Source organism: Temnothorax nylanderi, unplaced genomic scaffold (genome assembly GCF_030848795.1).
Source record: "Temnothorax nylanderi isolate EJ_2023f unplaced genomic scaffold, tnyl_v1.0 TNYL_tig0021_pilon, whole genome shotgun sequence".
Lineage (NCBI taxonomy): Eukaryota > Metazoa > Arthropoda > Insecta > Hymenoptera > Formicidae > Temnothorax > Temnothorax nylanderi.
The window spans coordinates 698,101-720,399 of NW_027249083.1; the positions used below are offsets into that span (position 1 = coordinate 698,101).

Here is a 22,299-nt window from a genome sequence, read left to right on the forward strand (position 1 = left end):
TTATCCGTCCTACGAGTGATGGTGGACGCGTAAGGCGCAGGTAACCGTTGAGAGAAAAACTTGAAAAGATAACACCGTACACGTAAGCAATATCATTTTATAAGAAATTCTGTTAAACACCATGATATGTCTAGAATTGAATAATTTAACTTTATGTAAATAAAATTGCTTTCTTTGTTATATCAATAAATGTATTGTATAATACATCACGTTGACACATCATTTTAAGAAGTTCAGCAATGCGTGACTCGCGATTGCAAAAATGTGATTGTTGCATACAATGATAACTGTCGAACAAGAAAAAAAATATTAGCACTATGCTAGCAACTTTTCTTTCATAAAAAGATGGATTGAAATAAAGTGTATTGCAACACGATCAAATGATAACTGAAGTCGCTGTCTCGAAAGAAAAATGGGACACCCTACTTCCTCGTTCGGTCTATGCTATATTCATCTTTTATACAAAAAATTGTCCCTCTCAGCTTGTGTATCAAATAACTGTGTTTTGAAAAATAACATGGTACGTTAGCAAATGCTACATTTACATGGTAAATGTTAAATTGCGTAAAATATTCAATAAAATATGAAAGCAAACCATCGCCGATGACACGGCTCGTGTTATAGACAAAGACCGGCATTATTGAGTATCGTGCAACGTACAGCTCTACATGACTGTGTTATAATGTCATGGAATGCCGATATAGCGTACGCTTTTACTCCCTTTAAAACTTTCGCTCTGCCACTGGGCATTTGGCCTTTGCAAAAATATAATACATTTTCTTTAGTCCGTTCTATCGTGTGCTGCTTCATTTTGGTACGTTCTCATATTTCATATTATAGGTATCGCGATAAAATTTCTCTGCTACTCGTATTTTTGATATATCAAGTTCGTCAGTTCAAGTGAGGCGTTCAGTGTAGCAGAAAACAAGAAATAGCGATAGAACTTTATAATAAACAATTCTTTCTGTTTGTGTAGACCGTGATGATGATCTTGGTGTTTCTCGAAATCAATTTTGGTAGTGGCAATGCGTACGTACAGCTCGATAATTTTGAAATTATAATCTGCGACATTCTTGGTCTACTAAAGGTACTGTCCTTCCGCATATATGCCAAGAATTTGATTCGCAATTTCTCTTCTGCTGTGGACGACTATCTCACGATAGATACCGAGGAGAAACGCACGATTATGCGGCGGCACGCTTATATGGGAAGGATTGTGTGCTATAGTATCTTATTTATGGCTTATTTTGCTTCGACAACTTTTATGCTGGTGCCTATGATAGCAGACGATACGGAAGTCAAAGTTAATGTATCCATCAATGACGTATCGGAATTACCCTTGGCCATAACATTTTGGGGGGAGATGCATATATCTACGAGTTTATTCGTGTTGATCTCTACGTTACAATATACCGTAATGATACTTATTTGTACCAGCAATGTTGGTAATAAGCTAATCGTTAATTTTAAAAAATTTTATTTTTTGTAAAATTTGTTAACAAGAATCCTAATTTTTATATCTCTATTTTCAGCAGTTTTATTAACTATTATCATGTACAAACTAAACTTAGTGTTTAATTAAATGAAATACTTATTTTTATCGGTATTAAATATTGAAGTTTATATATGCTTTTTTAATAAATGTTTTTTTTAATGCCTGACGTAACTATTTTACAATTGCAATGCGATGTTTTGATTTTTTTACATCACTCTTGCAACAGATTATTGATTTTATTATTATTTTATTATAAAACTTTTAACATAAACTACTTTAATGCAAAAATGTAATTTATTTATAAAGGCAATGATTCACTTTTCGTCGCAATTACTCTCCATGTATGTGGTCAATTGGAACTTCTAAAAATTGGGTTTAGTAACTACAGCATGAAAAAAGAAAATGACAAATTTTCAATACTGACTGCAAGACATCGTTATCTAATAGAGCATGCGGAACTTTTAGTAGATATATTAAGTTTCGTTCTGCTGGTGCAAATGCTCTTCAGTTGTTTGGTTATTAGTTTGATGGGTAAGTATCTTTTAAATTCAGTATACTTCTCAGATTATTTTTATTAATACTAGCATTATACCATTAGAGTATTTTGTAAATCTTTTCTGCAGAAAAAATTACAAAGATAAAATTTTATCAAATGTCCACAGCAGCATATTTTCTAGTCCTACCTCACGTAGTTTTAAAACCCTCAGTCAGCAGTCTTTTATGAACCAAGCGAAACTTCTTTCTTGAATTTTTTCGTGGAGAGGAGGCAGTATTTGGTACCTCCCCCTTCAAAATAGTAGAGAGGTTTCGCTGTCGCGATGATGTTAGTTCCCATCAATGCATGTTCGAACAACGACCAGAAAAATTAAGCCTGTGCTCTAAACGATCCAGATTGTTGATGTCAGGCGTTAATGTTTACCGGCGAAAAAAAAGTTTTTTTTTGTTTTTTTACTATTATATATTTCTAATAGCTTTTGCTAATTAAAACACTTTTATCATTAGTAGTAGTAAAGCATTATTAACAAAATGGAGAAAAACGTCGAACAATATAATACTTTTTTACTTTTCTTTTGTAATTTTCTTTTATATTTGTAATGATATTTTATATGATTACAAACAATTTTTTACAATAAAAATTTATTTCTAAGCAAAAGAAAGTCAACTTTATTTTTCTCTGTATTGTATTTTTCTCTGTAACGAATAAATCTCTCTAAAATTTCACCATTTTTATTTGTAAAAATAATTATACTTTTTGGAGTCGATCCAAATGAGATTACGTTCTTTTAAAAGGTCATAACTACAATACTCTACAATCATTTTTCTTAATATTCAATTGTTGCAAAATTATAAATTTTTAAACAAGCTTTAATTTTTTCCCATTTGTGTTTAAATTTGCTTTGTATAAACAATTAGGTTTCATATTTGGCTTTAAAACCTATTGGATATTGTAGCAGAGATGTTGACAAGTAACTCAAAAAATTTTTTTGGATTTTTTAAAGCCTAGAACATAAAAATAACATGAAGTGGACTTAACCTTTTGACTGCCGGAAAAGCTACTTTTGCGGCTCCGAACAAATCTCGAAATTCTGTGCAATGTGTATGTTATTTATATAAATTATAATTTATATAAATTTTTGGAGAAAAAACGGACATTATTTTAATGAAAAAATGCCGGCAATCTAAAGGTTAAAGGCTCCAGCTTGCTGACGGCGTTAGTAAAAAAATAATTGCTGCCGGAGGGTTATTAACAAGATTGTTCGATAAAGCTTGCAAAATTTGTGTACTTGTAATGCCTATGAGACTTGTACATACAGTGTATTTGTGTATTTTTTAGGTTTCCAGTTTATCTTGGCATTAAAAACACATGACGTAGTAATGATAATTAAAACGACAACAGTGTTAGGCGGTCTAATGTTACAGTTGTTTGTCTATAGTATTGTGGGCGATTATCTGAAGTGTCAAATGGAAGAAATTGCGGACTCGATCTACAGCTGCAATTGGTACAACTTTCCATTGAAATTAATGAGAAATGTAGTGTTCGTCATTATGCGGTCGCAAGAACCTGTTCAGTTGCTAGCTGGCAAATTTTTCGTCGTAAACATCAAGTCTTTTATGACCATATTAAAAAGCTCGCTCTCGTACATATCCGTCCTACGGGTGATGGTGGATGAGTAAGGCGTAGGTATTTGTTGAGAGAAAAACTCGAAAAGATAACATTGTACACACGTAGGCAATATTATTTTATAAAATTGTTACAAAACACAATGATGCAGAATATGTCTGGAATTCAAAATTTAAATAAAATTAAATTCTTTATTTATACATTTGTAAATATATTGTACATCACTGTAACACATCACTTACAATTTTGCTACTACGTGTGATTTGCAATTGCCAAAATGCGATTGCTGCATACAATTTGTTAACTGTCAAGTAAGCAATATATCAATAACTTATCAACAGATTCAAGTAGAATATTGCGGCAGATTGCCATTAATTACATTCACATTAAACTTGTCTTATTAGCAGATTTTGGCAGTACGTCCGACAGATTGCAAACAATTTGCATACATAAATGTATTTGAACATTTTTGATCTCACTAACAACACTTGTGAGTTTTAAGAAACTGATGTACTAAATTCCATATTAATTAAACGTACCTTTGATAAAAAAAAATAGTATCAAAATAAAAGGAGTATTGCATTGCAACACAATCAATGACAAATGATAACTAAAGACTGTGCATCGGAAAGAAAATGAAACATCGACCCTCCCATTCCGGTTTTGCTATAAGGGAGACCGGGGCGAAGTCGGTCTTTTTTTTCGGTACCGATTTTTAACAAGAAAATAAATTTAGTGAAATATAGTATACCATTGTAAAGAGTGAACCCTTAGCTACAAAATTTATTTAGGCATTTTTGGTCTACGTCGCTTTGTTCAACCGGTATATAGTAAAAACGACAAAGGTGCAAAAATCGAAAAGTCAAAATTCCCGGGGCGGAGTCGTGTCTTCATTCTCAGACTGGATTTTAAATAAAAATACATAATTTTGATCATAAAAAATAATAGAATACACTTTATTTATTGTTTTTTAGTAGAAAAATGGAAAGCGGAAAATAATTTCAAGAAAATCAATTTTCTTTTTCGCTAACAGTTAAAGCATGTCAAAACAGAGTCTGACGAGCACACGCACTCATTGTGTGCCTTACGCCTTACGCCTGCACGAAATGCACTGTTTTTCATTGGCTATGTTTTCTATTATCTCCGAGCATACGCAGCACATATTATTTAGCTTTCTTGACTTCGTTTTGGCTTGGAAACGACTTCGCCCCGAACACAAGTTTTAGGTTTGGTCGCTTATAAAATAATAGAAATCAATAAAAATAAAAAAACTGAACTGGATTCGTGTTCAGCATGCATTACTCTTTAGAATCGCTTACTTTGAGATTCGGAGAGACAATAATACTTAAGATATTACAAACTTTCGACGCGGAAGAAATTTTACTTTCGACCTGCGAAAACACGTTTGCTTCGATAAAAATCACAACATGGCACGTAATCTCACTAAACTCCGTTGGTCACGTGGGCACCATAAGCCGCGCTTACAGTATTAATGGCTAGTTCACACAACATACAGATTTCGAGATAATTGCAAAAACGACTCCGCCCCGGGGCCGAATTCGCCCCGGTCTCCACCATTCTGCTTCTAAATATAAAAAATTGTTTCTTCCAGTTTATAAAATAACTGTGTTTTGGAAAATAACAAGGTACATTAGCAAATGTTAAATTTACATAGTAAGTGTTCAATTGCGCAACTTGAATGAAATATGAACGTGAAAGCGAACATCGTCGATGATCGACTCGTATTACGGACAAAGATATCATTGAATATCGTGCAACGTGGCAGCTCTACAATATGACTACGAAAATATCATGGAATGACGATGTGGCATACGCTATGGCTCCCCTCAAACTCTTAACTCTACCATTTGGCATTTGGCCATTACAAGAATATGATATATTTTCTTTAGTCCGTTCTATCGTGTGCGGCATCGGTATGGTACGTTCTCAATTTTCATATTTCATATCTCAATAAAATTTCTCTGCCACTTGTATATTCGACGTATCAAGTTCGACAGTGAGGTGTTCAGTTCAGCATCAGTGGAAACAAAAAACAACAGTAAAGTTTTATAATAAACAGTCCTTCCTGTTTGTGTAGACCGCGATGATGATCACGTTGTTTCTCGAACTCAATTTCGGTAGTGGTGATGCGTACATAAAAGTCGATGGTCTTATGATCATGGTGTGCAACGTTCTCGTTGTACTAAAATTATTGTCATTTCGCTTATACGCTGACAATCTAACTCGCAATTATTCTTCTGCTGTGACCGATTATCATGCAATCGACACTGAGGAGAAGCACACGATCATGCGGCGGCACGCTTACATGGGAAGGACGATTTGCTATAGTACTCTATTTTTCGCATATTTAGCTGCAACAATTTTCATGCTGGTGCCTATGATAGCAGACAATGAGGACGTCCAAGTTAATGTATCCATTAAGAATTAAGCATTGGAATTACCCGTGCCTTTAACACTTTTAGAAGACTTGTATATGCCTACGAGTTTATTCTGGTTGATGTCTACGATGCAATATGTTATATCGATAATCAATTGCACCAGCAATTGTGGTAATAAATTAATTATTAATATTGAGAAGATTTGCATTAATTATAAAATTTTAATTTATTTTTAATATTTCACTTTATGTTAGTAAAATTTTATTTTACTAAAATTAAGCAATATTAATAAAATTCCCAATTTTACCATTTTTACATTCATCAATTTTATTAAGGGGTAACGCCACTCTAGCACTATTGTTTAAAAATGAAACGTTTTGTTCAAACGTGCACCATTTTTACAAAAAATGATATTTTTTAATTTCCGTACGTACTTCCCGAGTTAATCTATCTATATAAAATAGAATGTCTGTATGTATGTATGTATGTATGTATGTATGTATGTTCTTTATACACTCTTAAACTATAAAACTTGACGTCTAGTTAAGATATTTATTTTTATCAGTATTAAATATTGGATTTTTATAAGTTCTTAAATAGATGTTCTTGTTTAATATATGATTATAGCCATCTTAATTGCAAAATGCGATAACATTTTGATTTCTTTTATACCACTCCTACTTGATCATCTTTTTATTATTATCAACTTTCAATGCAAATTATATTAACGCAAGACTAAAATATATTTGTAAAGGAAAAATCGCAATTTTCCTTGCAATTACTTTTCATATTTGCGGACAAATGGAAATCCTAAAAATTGAATTGATCAATTACGGAGTTAAAAGCAAAGACATAGATGAAGATTTTTCAGTATTGGCATCAAGACATCATTATCTAATAGAGCATGCGGAACTTCTGGTAGACACAATAAGTTTCGTTTTGCTTGTGCAAATGCTGTTTAGTTCTATTCTTATTTGCTTAATGGGTAAATATCTCTCGATTTCAATACTTCTTCGATTGTGTGATACAAGCATTATTATACCGTTAGAATAGTAAATTTGTACAGTAATAAAAACAAAACTACGTTACAAAGCTATAATTTTATCAAATGTCCACAAGATCTTTTCTGATTTTATACATGGTGTTACTTAAGTAAGTACACAAACTTGAAGGGGTTATTTCTTGGCTTACTTTGTAAATAAAAAAAAATGGTTGTACATGTATCCTAAACTGCTTCGTTTTCAAAATACAGGGTGTCATAGATGCACACGCTCCTGGTGGACCTAAAAATGTTTTATCAGTATTAGAAAATAGTTCTTAATACTACATGTACACATATCAAATTTGAATAAGACATCTTTAAACGTTTTCCACATTTTCGAAACTTTCATTTTTTTTTCACAATTTTGACACCCCGCATTTCGAAAACGAAGCAGTTTAAAACATATTCTATAAAACTTTTTCTTCTTAAAATAAGCCAAGAAATATTCCCTACAAATTTGTGTACTTACTTAGGTAACACTGCATATCCCGTGACATTTTAATAACATAATAAAATTATACTATAAAGCTGTCAAAATTATTGTGTCAGTATGCTTTAAAGTTGATTTCTGCATGCAGTGTAATTGTGTGATTTCAGGTTTCCAATTTATTACAGCATTGAAAGCACATGACGCAGGCATGGTAACTAAAACTACAACGGTGTTGAGCACTTTCCTGTTACAGTTGTTTTTCTATAGTATTGCGGGCGATTATCTAAAGTGTCAAATGGAAGAAGTTGCGCACTCTGTTGCTAGCTGACCAATTTTTCGTCGTAAACATCAAGTCTTATATGACCACATTAAAAAGCTCGCTCTCGTACTTATCCGTCCTACGGGTGATGGTGGACGCGTAGGTATTTGTTGAGAGAAAAACTTGAAAAGCTAACACTGTACACGTAAGCAATATCATTTTATAAGAAATTCTATTAAACACCATGATATGTCTAAAATTGAATAATTTAACTTTATGTAAATAAAATTGCTTTCTTTGTTATATCAATAAACGTATTGTATAATCGGTACATCACATTGACACATTATTTTAACAAGTTCAGCAATGCGTGACTCGCGATTGCAAAAATGTGTTGTTGCATACAATTTGATAACTGTCGAACAAGAAAAAAATATTAGCACTACGCTAGCAACTTTTCTTTCATAAAAAGATAGATTGAAATAAAGTGTATTGCAACACGATCAAATGATAACTGAAGTCGCTGTCTCGAAAGAAAAATGGAACACCCCACTTCCTCATTCGGTCTATGCTATATCCTAATACTTTCATACAAAAAATTGTCCTTCTCAGCTTGTGTATCAAATAACTGTGTTTTGAAAAATAACAGGATACGTTAGCAAATGTTACATTTACATGGTAAATGTTAAATTGCGTAACTTCAATAAAATATGAAAGCAAACTATCGCCGATGATCGACTCGTGTTATAGACAAAGACCGCGCGGCATTATTGAGTATCGTGCAACGTACAGCTCTACGTGACTGTGTTATAATGTCATGGAATGCCGATATAGCGTACGCTTTTACTCCCTTTAAAATGTTCACTCTGCTAATGGGCATTTGGCCTTTGCAAAAATATAATACATTTTCCTTAGTCCGTTATATCGTGTACTGCTCCATTTTGGTACGTTCTCAATTTTCATATTAGATATCGCGATAAAATTTCTCTACCACTCGTATTTTCGATATATCAAGTTCGTCAGTTCAAGTGAGGCGTTCAGTGTAGCAGAAAACGAGAGAAATAGCGATAAAACTTTATAATAAACAATTCTTCCTGTTTGTGTAGACCGTGTGGATGATCTTGGTGTTTCTCGAAATCAGTTTCGGCAGTGGCAATGCGTACGTACTGGTCGATAATTTTGAAGTTATAATCAGCATTATTCTTGGTCTACTAAAGTTAGTGTCCTTCCGCTTATATGCCAAGAATTTGACTCGCAATTTCTCTTCTGCTGTGGACGACTATCTCACGATAGATACCGAGGAGAAACGCACGATCATGCGGCGGCACGCTTATATGGGAAGGATTATGTGCTTTAGTATCTTATCTATGGCTTATGTTGCTTCGACAACTTTTATACTGATACCTATGATACCTATGATAGTAGACGATACGGAAGTCCAAGTTAATGTATCCATCAATGACATATCGGAATTTCCCGTGGCCGTAACATTTTTAGGGGAGGTGCATGTATCTACGAGTTTATACGTGTTGATCTGTATGTTACAATATATCGGACTGGTACTTACTGCTACCAGCAATTGTGGTAATAAGCTAATCGTTACTATTTGAAAATTGCATGAATTATAAAATATTAATTTTTAAAAATTTTACTTTTTATAAAATTTATTAACAAAAATCCTAATTTTTATATCTCTATTTTCAGCACTTTTATTAACTATTATCATATACAAACTAAACTTGTATGTGTTTATTTGTTTCCCCTTAAGATTTACAAAGGCGTTTTTAATCGGGGAACGATTCCAAACCCCTCACAAAAAATTAATAACACCCCTATGCCCGTCCTGGCCGTCAGCGATCCTTTACATTTTGGTACCTTCCCACCCCTCGAACCCGCACCCTCGTCCACCACCAACCTCTCCCCCTCCCCTAGCCTTTCCTTCTTCCTTTGTGCTCCTTCCCCCCTTTTCTGCCATCCTTCCTTTGCCCCTGCTGCTCCTTCTCCTCTCCACCTCCTCTCTTTATCCCTTCTTTCTCCTATCCATCGCCTCCTTCTGAAACTCAAAAATTAACTTACAAACCGCTCTGTCAACCCTCTCCCAACTCCTCGCAGCCTTTCTCCCTTTCCCTCCTCTCTTCCCTTCCGCCCTTCTTCCGCCTTCTTTTAGACCTACTTCTCCCCTAACCCTATTTCTCTTCCTCTTCTCCTTCCTGTCCTACTCGTCTTCCTCTTCTTTCATCTCCCTCCACCTCCTCCACCCAGCCGCTCCTATTGTCACCCTCTTCCTCCTCTTTTTCTTCGTTTTCTTCCCCTTTCCCTTCCTTCACCACCGTCCCTCTCACCCTGTCAGATGCCCTCCCCTTCTCTCTCTCGTCTCCTCTCCTCCTCAGCTCTCTTATTCACACCCCCGTCCCGCGGGGACCGATCTCTTTCTCAGCTCACACCGCGCGGCACCTCCTCTCTTCTCTTCCCCTACCTGTCTTGCTATAACCCTCTCGCCCCTCTTCACCCTCGCTTTATTACTACTTTACCCTTCCTGTCACTTCACCTTCCCCCTTCCTCTTGCTGACCTTCTCTGCCACCATCTCTACCTCTTTCCCGTCATTCTAGTTCCTCATCCACGCCAAATCCTCGTCCTCTCTCTGCTCTCCTTACTCCATTCTCTACCTTCTTATTACATATCTCTCCGCTCTCTCACCTCCGCTTTCTTCTCTTCGCCCTCCACTCGGTCCATTCCCTCCTCTATCCTTTCACCGATCTTCACTCTCTATGTTCTCCATATACAAACTAAACTTAATGTTTAACTAAATAAAATACTTATTATTTTTATCGGTATTAAATATTGAAATTTATATGCTTTTTTAATAAATGTTTTTTTTAATGCCTGACGTAACTATTTCACAATTGCAATGCGATGTTTTGATTTTTTTACGTTACTCTTGCAACAGATTATTGATTTTATTATTATTATATTATAAAACTTTCAATATAAACTACTTTAATACAAAAATGTAATTTATTTATAAAGGCAACGATACATTTTTCCTCGCAATTACTCTCCATGTATGTGGTCAATTGGAACTTCTAAAAATTGAGTTTAGTAACTACGGCATGAAAAAAGAAAATAAAAATTTGTCAATACTGATTGCAAGACATCGTTATCTAATGGAGAATGCGGGACTTTTAGTAGATGTAATAAGTTTCGTTCTGCTGGTGCAAATGCTCCTCAGTTGCTTGATTTTTAGTTTGATGGGTAAGTATCTTTTAAATTCAGTACTTCTCTCAGATTATTTTTATTAATACTAGCATTATACCATTAGAGTATTTTGTAAATCTTTTCTGCAGAAAAAATTACAAAGATAAAATTTTATCAAATGTCCACAGCAGCATATTTTCTAGTCCTACCTCACGTAGTTTTAAAACCCTCCGTCAGCAGTCTTTTATGAACCAAGCGAAACTTCTTTCTTGAATTTTTTCGTGGAGAGGAGGCAGTATTTGGTACCTCCCCCTTCAAAATAGTAGAGAGGTTTCGCTGTCGCGATGACGTTAGTTCCCATCAATGCATGTTCGAACAACGACCAGGCGACGAATTAAACCTGTGCTCTAAACGATCCAAATTGTTGATGTCAGGCGTTAATGTTTACCGGCGTAAAAAAATGTTTTTTTTTGTTTTTTTACTATTATATATTTCTAATAGCTTTTGCTAATTAAAACACTTATCATTAGTAGTAGTAAAGCATTATTTACAAAATGGAGAAAAACGTCGAACAATACAATACTTTTTTACTTTTCTTTTATAATTTTCTTTTATATTTGTAATGAGATTTTACATAATTAGGAACAATTTTTTACAATAAAAATTTATTTCTAAGCAAAAAAAAGTGACGGTTAGGCCCCGGTCTCCCCTATTTAGTATGTACATGAATAAATCTCTCTAAAATTTCACCATTTTTATTTTTAAGTCGATCCAAATAAGATTACATTCTTTTGAAAGGTCATGGTTACAATACTCTACAATCATTTTTCTTAATATTCATTTGTTGCAAAGTTATAAATTTTTTAACAAATTTCAATTTTTTCCCATTTATGTTCAAATTTCGCTTTGCATAAACAATTCGGTTTCATATTTGGTTTTAAAACCTATTGGATATTGTAGTAGAGATGTTGAAAAGTAACTTAAAATTTTTTTGGATTTTTTGAAAGCCTAGAACATAAAAATAACATGAAGTGAACTTAACCTTTTGACTGCCAGGAAAGCTATTTTTGCAGCTCCGAACAAATCTCGAAATTCTGCGCAATGTGTATGATATTTATATAAATTATAATTTATATAAGTAACAAAAATAATAACATTTTTGGGGAAAAAAAGGATACTATTTTAATGAAAAAATGCTGGCAATCTAAAGGTTAAAAGCTCCAGCTTGCTAACGGCGTTAGTAAAAGAATAATTGCTGACGGAGGGTTAATAACAAAATTGTTCAATAAAGCTTGCGACATTTTTGTACTTGTAACGCCTATGAGACTTGTACCTACAGTGTAATTGTGTATTTTTTTAGGTTTCCAGCTTATCTTGGCATTAAAAACACATGACGTAGTAATGATAATGAAAACGACAACTGTAACAAGCGCTCTAATGTTAGAGATGTTTTTCTACAGTATTGTGGGCGATTATCTGAAGTGTCAAATGGAAGAAATAGCGGACTCGATCTACAGCTGCAATTGGTACAACTTTCCATTGAAATTAATGAGAAATGTAGTGTTCGTCATTATGCGGTCGCAACAACCTGTTCAGTTCCTAGCCGGCAGATTTATCGTCGTGAACTTACAGACTTTTATGACCATTATAAAAAGCTCGCTCTCGTACTTATCCGTCCTCCGAGTGATGGTGGACGCGTAAGACGTAGGTATTTGTTGAAAAACTCAAAAAGATAACATTGTACACATGTAGGCAATATTATTTTGTAAAATTGTTACAAAACACAATGATGCAGAATATGTCTGTAATTCAAAATTTAAATAAAATTAAATTCTTTATTACATTTGTAAATATATTATACATCACAGTAACACATCACTTAAATAAATTTTGCTACGACGTGTGATTTGCAATTGCCAAAATGCGATTGCTGCATACAATTTGTTAACTATCAAGTAAGCAATATATCAATAACTTATCAACAGATTCAAGTAGAATATTGCGGCAGATTGCCATTAATTACATTCACATTAAACTTGTCTTATTAGCAGATTTTGGCAGTACGTCCGACAGATTGCAAACAATTTGCATAGATAAAATGTATTAGAATATTTTTGATCTCACTAACACTTGTGAGTTTTAAGAAACTGATGTACTAAATTCCAAATTAATTAAACGTACCTTTGATAAAAAAAATAGTATCAAATTAAAAGGAGTATTGCATTGCAACACGATCAATGACGAATGATAACTAAAGACTGTACATCGGAAAGAAAATAAAACATCGACCCTCCTATTCCGGTTTTGCTATATTCTGCTTCCAAATATAAAAAATTGTTTCTTCCAGTTTATAAAATAACTGTGTTTGGAAAATAACATGGTACATTAGCAAATGTTAAATTTACATAGTAAGTGTTCAATTGCGCAACTTGAATGAAATATGAACGTGAAAGCGAACCATCGTCGATGATCGACTCGTATTACGGACAAAGATATCATTGAGTATCGTGCAACGTGGCAGCTCTACAATATGACTACGAAAATATTATGGAATGACGATGTGGCATACGCTATGACTCCCCTCAAACTCTTAACTCTACCATTAGGCATTTGGCCATTACAAAAATATGATATATTTTCTTTAGTCCGTTCTATCGTGTGCGGCATCGGTATGGTACGTTGTCAATTTTCATATTTCATATCGCAATAAATTTCTCTGCCACTTGTATATTCGACGTATCAAGTTCGACAGTGAGGTGTTCAGTTCAGCATCATGCAGTAGTAACGAAAAACAACAGTAAAGCTTTATAATAAACAGTCCTTCCTGTCTGTGTAGACCGCGATGATGATCACGTTGTTCCTCGAACTCAATTTCGGTAGTGGTGATGCATACATAAAAGTCGATGGTCTTATGATCATGGTGTGCAACGTTCTTGCTGTACTAAAATTATTGTCATTTCGCTTATACGCTGACAATCTAACTCGCAATTATTCTTCTGCTGTGACCGATTATCATGCAATCGACACTGAGGAGAAGCACACGATCATGCGGCGGCACGCTTACATGGGAAGGATGATTTGCTATAGTACTCTATTTTTTGCCTATTTAGCTTCAACAATTTTCATGCTGGTGCCTATGATAGCAGACAATAAGAACGTCCAAGTTAATGTATCCATTAAGAATCAAGCATTGGAATTACCCGTGCCTTTAACACTTTTAGAAGACTTGCATATGTCTACGAGTTTATTCTGGTTGATGTCTACGATGCAATATGTTATTTCAATAATCAATTGCACCAGCAATTGTGGTAATAAATTAATTATTAATATTGAGCAGATTTGCATTAATTATAAAATTTTAATTTATTTTTAATATTCTATTTTGGCAAAATTTTATTGTACTAAAATTAAGCAATATTAATAAAATTCCCAATTTTACCATTTTTACATTCAGCAATTTTATTAAGTATTAGCAGTTATTTAGTTTTACAAACTATAAAACTTGACGCCTAGTTAAGATATTTATTTTTATCAGTATTAAATATTGGATTTTTATAAGTTCTTAAATAGATGTTCTTGTTTAATATATGATTATGGCCTCTTAATTGCAAAATGCGATAACATTTTGATTTCTTTTATACCACTCCTGCTTGATAATCTTTTTATTATTATCAACTTTGAATGCAAATTATATTAACGCAAGACTAAAATATATTTGTAAAGGAAATGATTCACTTTTTCTCGCAATTACTCTTCATATTTGCGGACAAATGGAAATCCTAAAAATTGAATCGATCAATTACGGCGTTAAAAGCAAAGACATACATGAAGATTTTTCAGTATTGGCATCAAGACATCATTATCTAATAGAGCATGCGGAACTTCTGGTAGACACAATAAGTTTCGTTTTGCTTGTGCAAATGCTGTTTAGTTCTATTCTTATTTGCTTAATGGGTAAATATCTCTCGATTTCAATACTTCTTCGATTGTGTGATACAAGCATTATTATTATACCGTTAGAATAGTAAATTTGTACAGTAATAAAAACAAAACTACGTTACAAAGCTATAATTTTATCAAATGTCCACAAGATCTTTTCTGATTTTATACATGGTGTTACTTAAGTAAGTACACAAACTTGAAGGGGTTATTTCTTGGCTTATTTTGTAAATAAAAAAAACCGGTTGTACATGTATCCTAAACTGCTTCGTTTTCAAAATACAGGGTGTCATAGATGCACACGCTCCTGGTGGACCTAAAAATGTTTTATCAGTAACTAGAAAATAGTTCTTAATACCACATGTACACATATCAAATTTGAATAAGACATCTTTAAACGTTTTCCACATTTTCGAAACTTTCATTTTTTTTCACAATTTTGACACCCCGCATTTTGAAAACGAAGCAGTTTAAAACATATTTTATAAAACTTTTTCTTCTTAAAATAAGCCAAGAAATATTCCCTTCAAGTTTGTGTACTTACTTAGGTAACACTCTGCATATCCGGTGTGACATTTTAATAACATAATAAAATTATACTATAAAGCTGTCAAAATTATTGTGTCAGTATGCTTTAAAGTTGACTTCTGCATGCAGTGTAATTGTGTGATTTCAGGTTTCCAATTTATTACAGCATTGAAAGCACATGACGCAGGCATGGTAACTAAAACTACAACGGTGTTGAGCACTTTCCTGTTACAGTTGTTTTTCTATAGTATTGTGGGCGATTATCTGAAGTGCCAAATGGAAGAAGTTGCGTACTCAATCTTCAGCTGCAATTGGTACAATTTGCCATCGAAATTGATGAAGAATGTTTTATTCGTCATCGTACGATCGCAGCAACCTGTTCAGCTATTAGCTGGTGGATTTTTTGCCGTAAACATCAAGACTTATATGACCATATTAAAAAGCTCGCTCTCGTACTTATCCGTCCTACGGGTGATGGTGGACGCGTAAGACGTAGGTATTTGTTGAAAAACTAAAAAAAATAACATTGTACACACGTAGGCAATATTATTTTGTAAAATTGTTACAAAACACAATGATGCAGAATATGTCTGTAATTCAAAATTTAAATAAAATTAAATTCTTTATTACATTTGTAAATATATTATACATCACAGTAACACAGTAACACTTAAACAAATTTTGCTACGACGTGTGATTTGCAATTGCGAAAATGCGATTGCTGCATACAATTTGTTAACTGTCAAGTAAGCAATATATCAATAACTTATCAACAGATTCAAGTAGAATATTGCGGCAGATTGCCATTAATTACATTCACATTAAACTTGTCTTATTAGCAGATTTTGGCAGTACGTCCGACAGATTGCAAACAATTTGCATAGATAAAATGTATTAGAATATTTTTGATCTCACTAACACTTGTGAGTTTTAAGAAACTGATGTACTAAATTCCAAATTAATTAAACGTACCTTTGATAAAAAAAATAGTATCAAAATAAAAGGAGTATTGCATTGCAACACGATCAATGACGAATGATGACTGAAGACTGTGCATCGGAAAGAAAATAAAACATCGACCCTCCTATTCCGGTTTTGCTATATTCTGCTTCCAAATATAAAAAATTGTTTCTTCCAGTTCATAAAATAACTGTGTTTTGGAAAATAACAAGGTACATTAGCATATGTTAAATTTACATAGTAAGTGTTCAATTGCGCAACTTGAATGAAATATGAACGTGAAAGCGAACCATCGTCGATGATCGACTCGTATTACGGACAAAGATATCATTGAGTATCGTGCAACGTGGCAGCTCTACAATATGACTACGAAAATATCATGGAATGACGATGTGGCATACGCTATGACTCCCCTCAAACTCTTAACTCTACCATTAGGCATTTGGCCATTACAAAAATATGATATATTTTCTTTAGTCCGTTCTATCGTGTGCGGCATCGGTATGGTACGTTGTCAATTTTCATATTTCATATCGCAATAAATTTCTCTGCCACTTGTATATTCGACGTATCAAGTTCGACAGTGAGGTGTTCAGTTCAGCATCAGTAGTAACGAAAAACAACAGTAAAGCTTTATAATAAACAGTCCTTCCTGTTTGTGTAGACCGCGATGATGATCACGTTGTTCCTCGAACTCAATTTCGGTAGTGGTGATGCGTACATAAAAGTCGATGGTCTTATGATCATGGTGTGCAACGTTCTCGCTGTACTAAAATTATTGTCATTCCGCTTATACGCTGACAATCTGACTCGCAATTATTCTTCTGCTGTGAACGATTATCATGCAATCGACACTGAGGAGAAGCACACGATCATGCGGCGGCACGCTTACATGGGAAGGATGATTTGCTATAGTACTCTATTTTTTGCCTATTTAGCTTCAACAATTTTCATGCTGGCGCCTATGATAGCAGACAATAAGAACGTCCAAGTTAATGTATCCATTAAGAATCAAGCATTGGAATTACCCGTGCCTTTAACACTTTTAGAAGACTTGCATATGCCTACGAGTTTATTCTGGTTGATGTCTACGATGCAATATGTTATACTGATAATCAATTGCACCAGCAATTGTGGTAATAAATTAATTATTAATATTGAGCAGATTTGCATTAATTATAAAATTTTATTTTATTTTTAATTTTACTTTGGCAACATTTTATTGTACTAAAATTAAGCAATATTAATAAAATTCCCAATTTTTCCATTTTTACATTCAGCAATTTTATTAAGTATTAGCAGTTATTTAGTTTTACAAACTATAAAACTTGACGTCTAGTTAAGATATTTATTTATATCAGTATTAAATATTGGATTTTTATAAGTTCTTAAATAGATGTTCTTGTTTAATATATGATTATAGCCATCTTAATTGCAAAATGCGATAACATTTTGATTTCTTTTATACCACTCTTGCTTGATAATCTTTTTATTATTATCAACTTTCAATGCAAATTATATTAACGCAAGACTAAAATATATTTGTAAAGGAAATGATTCACTTTTCCTCGCAATTACTCTTCATATTTGCGGACAAATGGAAATCCTAAAAATTGAATTGTTCAATTACGGCGTTAAAAGCAAAAACATAGATGAAGATTTTTCAGTATTGGCATCAAGACATCATTATCTAATAGAGCATGCGGAACTTCTGGTAGACACAATAAGTTTCGTTTTGCTTGTGCAAATGCTGTTTAGTTCTATTCTTATTTGCTTAATGGGTAAATATCTTTCGATTTCAATACTTTTTCGATTGTGTGATACAAGCATTATTATACCGTTAGAATAGTAAATTTGTACAGTAATGAAAACAAAACTACGTTACAAAGCTCTAATTTTATCAAATGTCCACAAGATCTTTTCTGATCCTATACAGGGTGTTACCTAAGTAAGTATGTACACAAACTTGAAGGGGTTATTTCTTGGCTTATTTTAAAAAGAAAAGGTTGTACATGTATCCTAAACTGCTTCGTTTTCAAAATAAAGGGTGTCAAAGATGCACACGCTGGTGGACCTAAAAATGTTTTATCAGTACTAGAAAATAGTTCTTAATACCACATGTACGCATACCAAATTTGAATAAGATATCTTTAAACGTTTTCCAGATTTTCGAAACTTTCATTTTTTTTCACAATTTTGACACCCTGCATTTTGAAAATGAAGCAGTTTAAAACATATTCTATATAAAACTTTTTCTTCTTAAAATAAGCCAAGAAATATTCCCTTCAAGTTTGTGTACTTACTTAGGTAACACTCTGCATATCCGGTGTGACATTTTAATAACATAATAAAATTATACTATAAAGCTGTCAAAATTATTGTGTCAGTAATGCTTTAAAGTTGACTTCTGGATGCAGTGCAATTGTGTGATTTCAGGTTTCCAACTTATTACAGCATTGAAAGCACATGACGCAGGCATGGTAACTAAAACTACAACGGCGTTGAGCGCTTTCCTGTTACAGTTGTTTTTCTATAGTTTTGTGGGCGATTATCTGAAGTGCCAAATGGAAGAAGTTGCGTACTCAATCTTCAGCTGCAATTGGTACAATTTGCCATCGAAATTGATGAAGAATGTTTTGTTCGTCATCGTACGATCGCAGCAACCTGTTCAGCTATTAGCAGGTAGATTTTTTGCCGTAAACATCAAGACTTATATGACTATATTAAAAAGCTCGCTTTCGTATTTGTCTGTCCTACGAGTGATGATGGACGCGTAAGGTATCTGTTGAGAGAAAAACTCGAAAAGATAACATTTGTACACACACGTAGGCAATATTATTTTGTTACACGATGATGGATATGTCTGGAACTGAATAATCAAAAAATTAAATTAAATTCTTTATTACATTTGTAAACATATTGTATATCACTCTAACACACCATTTTAAGAAGTTTTGCAATAATGCGTGACTCACGATTGCGTAAATGCAATCGTTGCATATAATTCGATAACAGTCTAACAAAATATTAGCAATATGCTAGCAACTTGCCAACAATGAAACAAATTATTACAGCAGAGCAACTGCATCTGCATTAAACTCATATTCCACTAATAGATTTTGTCATTATAGTCTGACAGCAGATTGCTGCCAGAAATCGAGTAGAATTAATCATTTCGTAACCATCGTTTTGTAACGTAATTAAATTAAATAAATGGATAATAAATGGATAATTAACTAAAGACTCTCAATAATGAAATTAATAATTTAACAAATAACAAAGAAAGGTGGCCTTTGAGTATCAAACGCAGTTAACTGTGCGTGAGTTAACGTTATGTAAACTTTAATTGCTAATACGATACAGTTTACACAGTTACAGTTTACAGGTGAGCACTTAAATATAGAATGGACCAAAGACGCACAGTAATTTCTACGAGGCAATATGAAATTTTACTAATGTTCATAGTCTCTGCAAATGTAATGGAAATGGAAATGAAAGTTGGATCATAACTGACAAAGAGAAGTGAAGTCAATTGAATCAATAAAAAAAAAAGTGAAATTGACAAATTAAAGCCGTGGTACAGACATCAAAAAGTATAAGATTAAATCTAACATATAGTTAATATACAATTGAAAGACAATAATAAAATTAAAAGACGAACGTGATTTTAATGACAACTGATTCGTCCGGCTAACAAACACTAATAAATGATTTAAATGGTTCAGATACTGCTCGATTTTCGCTCTTTCGCAGTCGATCTGTTATCATATTTTGCTAACAAACTCTGTTATGTTTTTATTGGGCGTTCTCTGCCAAGAAAATTTGTACTTTGCAAAATCTACTTTGATTTGGCTACTCGGGTAAATAATAAATATATAGATTCAAATGCTAAATTATCTTGTTTATCAAGAAACGAATTGCTAGAGGATGAAGGCGATATCACAGGTGAACAGGTCGAGTCTCTTTACCACCAGAGAGAAGCCGACAGCTTGCGCTTGGTCGTGCAATTCGCGGCATTCACACATTTGTTTTCATCTGTATCCGAAATATTTCGGTAGTGATCTGTTATAATTATTTAAAAATGGCTACGATTACATTTACGGAATTATGCGTATATATTGGTGCGCAATTGCGATCTATAAATAGAGATATAATATGTAACTGTTATTTAACCTAACCTATCTGTTCCGAGCACGTGAGCTCCGTTTTTTTTCTCGACGAGGTTGAAGTTTGTATTTGCACATATGTCGATAGCTCGGATTAACTCATGTAAATTCGAATAAGCATCGCAATTGGAATGGCTCGGCGATTAAGCAACAAGGCAAAGCTCAAATCGTTGTTCACTGTGACGAGTAGCGCAGTCGCTCTGTTTGGCGGTATATCTCTCTATCAGGGCAACGAAAGATTTTACAGTGACGTCGCTGTACCTCTGGTGCAACTGATAGATCCGGAAACCGCCCACAAACTCGCGGTGAAAGCTCTGAAATATGGTCTCGTGCCGAAGCAGAGGACGGAGGATCCCAGCTTGCTCCGGACGACCGTGCTGGGCATGGAGTTCAAAAATCCGATTGGCATGGCTGCGGGATTCGATAAACAAGGAGAGGCGGTAGAAGGACTGCACAAGATTGGTTTCAGTTTTGTAGAGATAGGTAAAATCTATTGCAAGAGTGTAGACAGGATTTTTCAAATGTAACAAGATAATTATCCTATATCGCTTTCTTGCAGGTTCCGTTACGCCTAAGCCTCAACCTGGTAATCCAAAGCCCAGAGTCTTTAGATTGCCGGAGGATAATGCAGTTGTAAATAGATATGGATTTAACAGCGACGGTCACGATGTCGTGTGGAAACGCCTTAAGAGATTGAAGGAGAGCAAAGATTTCAACGGCATTCTTGGAGTGAATTTAGGGAAGAACAAAGAGACGGTAGACGCGACTCAGGATTACATTGATGGCGTAAAAAGATTCATGGATGTGGCGGATTACTTTGTAATTAATGTATCTAGTCCTAATACTCCGGGTTTAAGAACCTTGCAAAGCAAGAAGAATCTGGAGGAGTTACTGACCAGGATAAATGCAGCGAGGGAATCGGCGGGCAGCAAACAGCCGCTGCTTCTGAAATTGGCTCCAGATTTGTCGGATTCCGAGCGGCAAGATGTGGCTGATGTGGTTTTAAATAAGAAATCTAGGGTCGACGGTTTGATCTTGTGCAACACCACGATTACGCGACCGAACTTGACTAATCCGAACAAGGAAGAGAGCGGAGGCCTCAGCGGTGCACCTCTTACAGATATTTCCACAGCTATGATAGCTGACATGTATAGACGAACGCGTGGCAGCATTCCAATTATTGGCGTAGGCGGTATTTCCACTGGAGCGGATGTTTATGTCAAAATAAGAGCTGGTGCTTCGCTGGTGCAGCTTTATACCTCGTACATATATAACGGGCCACCAATAGTTGGCAAGATCAAAAGGGAATTGTGTGAAATACTTGAAACTAATGGATTTTCTTCTGTGACTGATGCAATAGGCAAGGACGCTAAGAATAAATAGATATTTCAATCTTAATGCGTGTAGCCCCCAAATAATACGCATTATATAAATATTCAATACAATTTATATAAAACCTACTGTAGATAAATAAGAAAATAACATTTTGTTAATACATTTATATTGTTATAATATAATTGAATAAGAGTTTTCACTATGTTTGTGTTAAATCGGTATTGATTCATTATGTATACCGTCTGCTTATATGTATACTTATCTCCATTTTATTTCCAGCTTATTATCATATATTAGGTATTATTAGTGATTCATATGACGTAAGTCGAGAAATTAGAATATCGCAGATAGCGATATTTCCTGTAAATACATTTCACAGAACCTTACGTAATTCTAAAAATGCACGCTGGTACGATATATCGTGAATT

At 34.0% G+C, this 22,299-nt stretch overlaps 5 protein-coding genes and 1 pseudogene across 5 annotated transcripts; all 6 read left to right on the top strand.

Annotated features, from left to right (window-relative positions):
• Positions 1-639: 639 nt before the first annotated feature.
• On the top strand, positions 640-3,815 carry LOC139769222 (odorant receptor 10-like). The gene is made up of 4 exons (XM_071700101.1): positions 640-814; positions 977-1,445; positions 1,802-2,026; positions 3,330-3,815. Exons 1-4 carry the CDS (start codon positions 683-685, stop codon positions 3,668-3,670), a joined length of 1,167 nt encoding a protein of 388 aa, XP_071556202.1. The 5' UTR covers positions 640-682; the 3' UTR covers positions 3,671-3,815.
• Positions 3,816-5,331: 1,516 nt separating this feature from the next.
• LOC139769223 (uncharacterized) lies at positions 5,332-7,910 on the top strand (annotated as a pseudogene).
• Positions 7,911-8,559: 649 nt separating this feature from the next.
• Positions 8,560-12,784, top strand: LOC139769225 (odorant receptor 2a-like). Its single transcript, XM_071700102.1, has 4 exons — positions 8,560-8,691; positions 8,854-9,331; positions 10,776-11,000; positions 12,304-12,784. Exons 1-4 carry the CDS (start codon positions 8,560-8,562, stop codon positions 12,642-12,644), a joined length of 1,176 nt encoding a protein of 391 aa, XP_071556203.1. The 3' UTR covers positions 12,645-12,784.
• Positions 12,785-13,459: 675 nt separating this feature from the next.
• On the top strand, positions 13,460-15,936 carry LOC139769226 (odorant receptor 10-like). Its single transcript, XM_071700103.1, has 4 exons — positions 13,460-13,617; positions 13,780-14,251; positions 14,667-14,897; positions 15,559-15,936. The coding sequence occupies exons 1-4, from the start codon at positions 13,474-13,476 to the stop codon at positions 15,897-15,899; spliced, it is 1,188 nt and encodes a 395-aa protein (XP_071556204.1). The 5' UTR covers positions 13,460-13,473; the 3' UTR covers positions 15,900-15,936.
• A 795-nt stretch (positions 15,937-16,731) lies between these two features.
• Positions 16,732-19,841, top strand: LOC139769242 (odorant receptor 10-like). The gene is made up of 5 exons (XM_071700115.1): positions 16,732-16,905; positions 16,947-16,953; positions 17,035-17,506; positions 17,921-18,151; positions 18,807-19,841. Exons 1-5 carry the CDS (start codon positions 16,733-16,735, stop codon positions 19,145-19,147), a joined length of 1,224 nt encoding a protein of 407 aa, XP_071556216.1. The 5' UTR covers position 16,732; the 3' UTR covers positions 19,148-19,841.
• Positions 19,842-20,224: 383 nt separating this feature from the next.
• Dhod (dihydroorotate dehydrogenase 2) lies at positions 20,225-22,086 on the top strand. Its single transcript, XM_071700189.1, has 2 exons — positions 20,225-21,019; positions 21,096-22,086. Exons 1-2 carry the CDS (start codon positions 20,668-20,670, stop codon positions 21,917-21,919), a joined length of 1,176 nt encoding a protein of 391 aa, XP_071556290.1. The 5' UTR covers positions 20,225-20,667; the 3' UTR covers positions 21,920-22,086.
• The last annotated feature ends 213 nt before the right edge of the window (positions 22,087-22,299 follow it).

What these genes read in the sequence shown, in the direction of transcription:
- LOC139769222 (XM_071700101.1), top strand. Translation starts at nt 683, where the DNA reads ATGTCATGGAATGCCGATATAGCGTACGCTTTTACTCCCTTTAAAACT. An exon ending in TCGTGTGCTGCTTCATTTTG is followed by an intron (nt 815 to 976) that starts GTACGTTCTCAT and finishes CTGTTTGTGTAG; the next exon opens with ACCGTGATGATGATCTTGGT. An exon ending in TTTGGTTATTAGTTTGATGG is followed by an intron (nt 2,027 to 3,329) that starts GTAAGTATCTTT and finishes TGTATTTTTTAG; the next exon opens with GTTTCCAGTTTATCTTGGCA.
- LOC139769225 (XM_071700102.1), top strand. Translation starts at nt 8,560, where the DNA reads ATGTCATGGAATGCCGATATAGCGTACGCTTTTACTCCCTTTAAAATG. An exon ending in TCGTGTACTGCTCCATTTTG is followed by an intron (nt 8,692 to 8,853) that starts GTACGTTCTCAA and finishes CTGTTTGTGTAG; the next exon opens with ACCGTGTGGATGATCTTGGT. An exon ending in TACTGCTACCAGCAATTGTG is followed by an intron (nt 9,332 to 10,775) that starts GTAATAAGCTAA and finishes TTATTTATAAAG; the next exon opens with GCAACGATACATTTTTCCTC.
- LOC139769242 (XM_071700115.1), top strand. Translation starts at nt 16,733, where the DNA reads ATGACTACGAAAATATCATGGAATGACGATGTGGCATACGCTATGACT. An exon ending in CAATTGCACCAGCAATTGTG is followed by an intron (nt 17,507 to 17,920) that starts GTAATAAATTAA and finishes ATATTTGTAAAG; the next exon opens with GAAATGATTCACTTTTCCTC. An exon ending in TATTCTTATTTGCTTAATGG is followed by an intron (nt 18,152 to 18,806) that starts GTAAATATCTTT and finishes GTGTGATTTCAG; the next exon opens with GTTTCCAACTTATTACAGCA.
- Dhod (XM_071700189.1), top strand. Translation starts at nt 20,668, where the DNA reads ATGGCTCGGCGATTAAGCAACAAGGCAAAGCTCAAATCGTTGTTCACT. An exon ending in TTTCAGTTTTGTAGAGATAG is followed by an intron (nt 21,020 to 21,095) that starts GTAAAATCTATT and finishes GCTTTCTTGCAG; the next exon opens with GTTCCGTTACGCCTAAGCCT.
- LOC139769226 (XM_071700103.1), top strand. Translation starts at nt 13,474, where the DNA reads ATGACTACGAAAATATTATGGAATGACGATGTGGCATACGCTATGACT. An exon ending in CAATTGCACCAGCAATTGTG is followed by an intron (nt 14,252 to 14,666) that starts GTAATAAATTAA and finishes ATATTTGTAAAG; the next exon opens with GAAATGATTCACTTTTTCTC. An exon ending in TATTCTTATTTGCTTAATGG is followed by an intron (nt 14,898 to 15,558) that starts GTAAATATCTCT and finishes GTGTGATTTCAG; the next exon opens with GTTTCCAATTTATTACAGCA.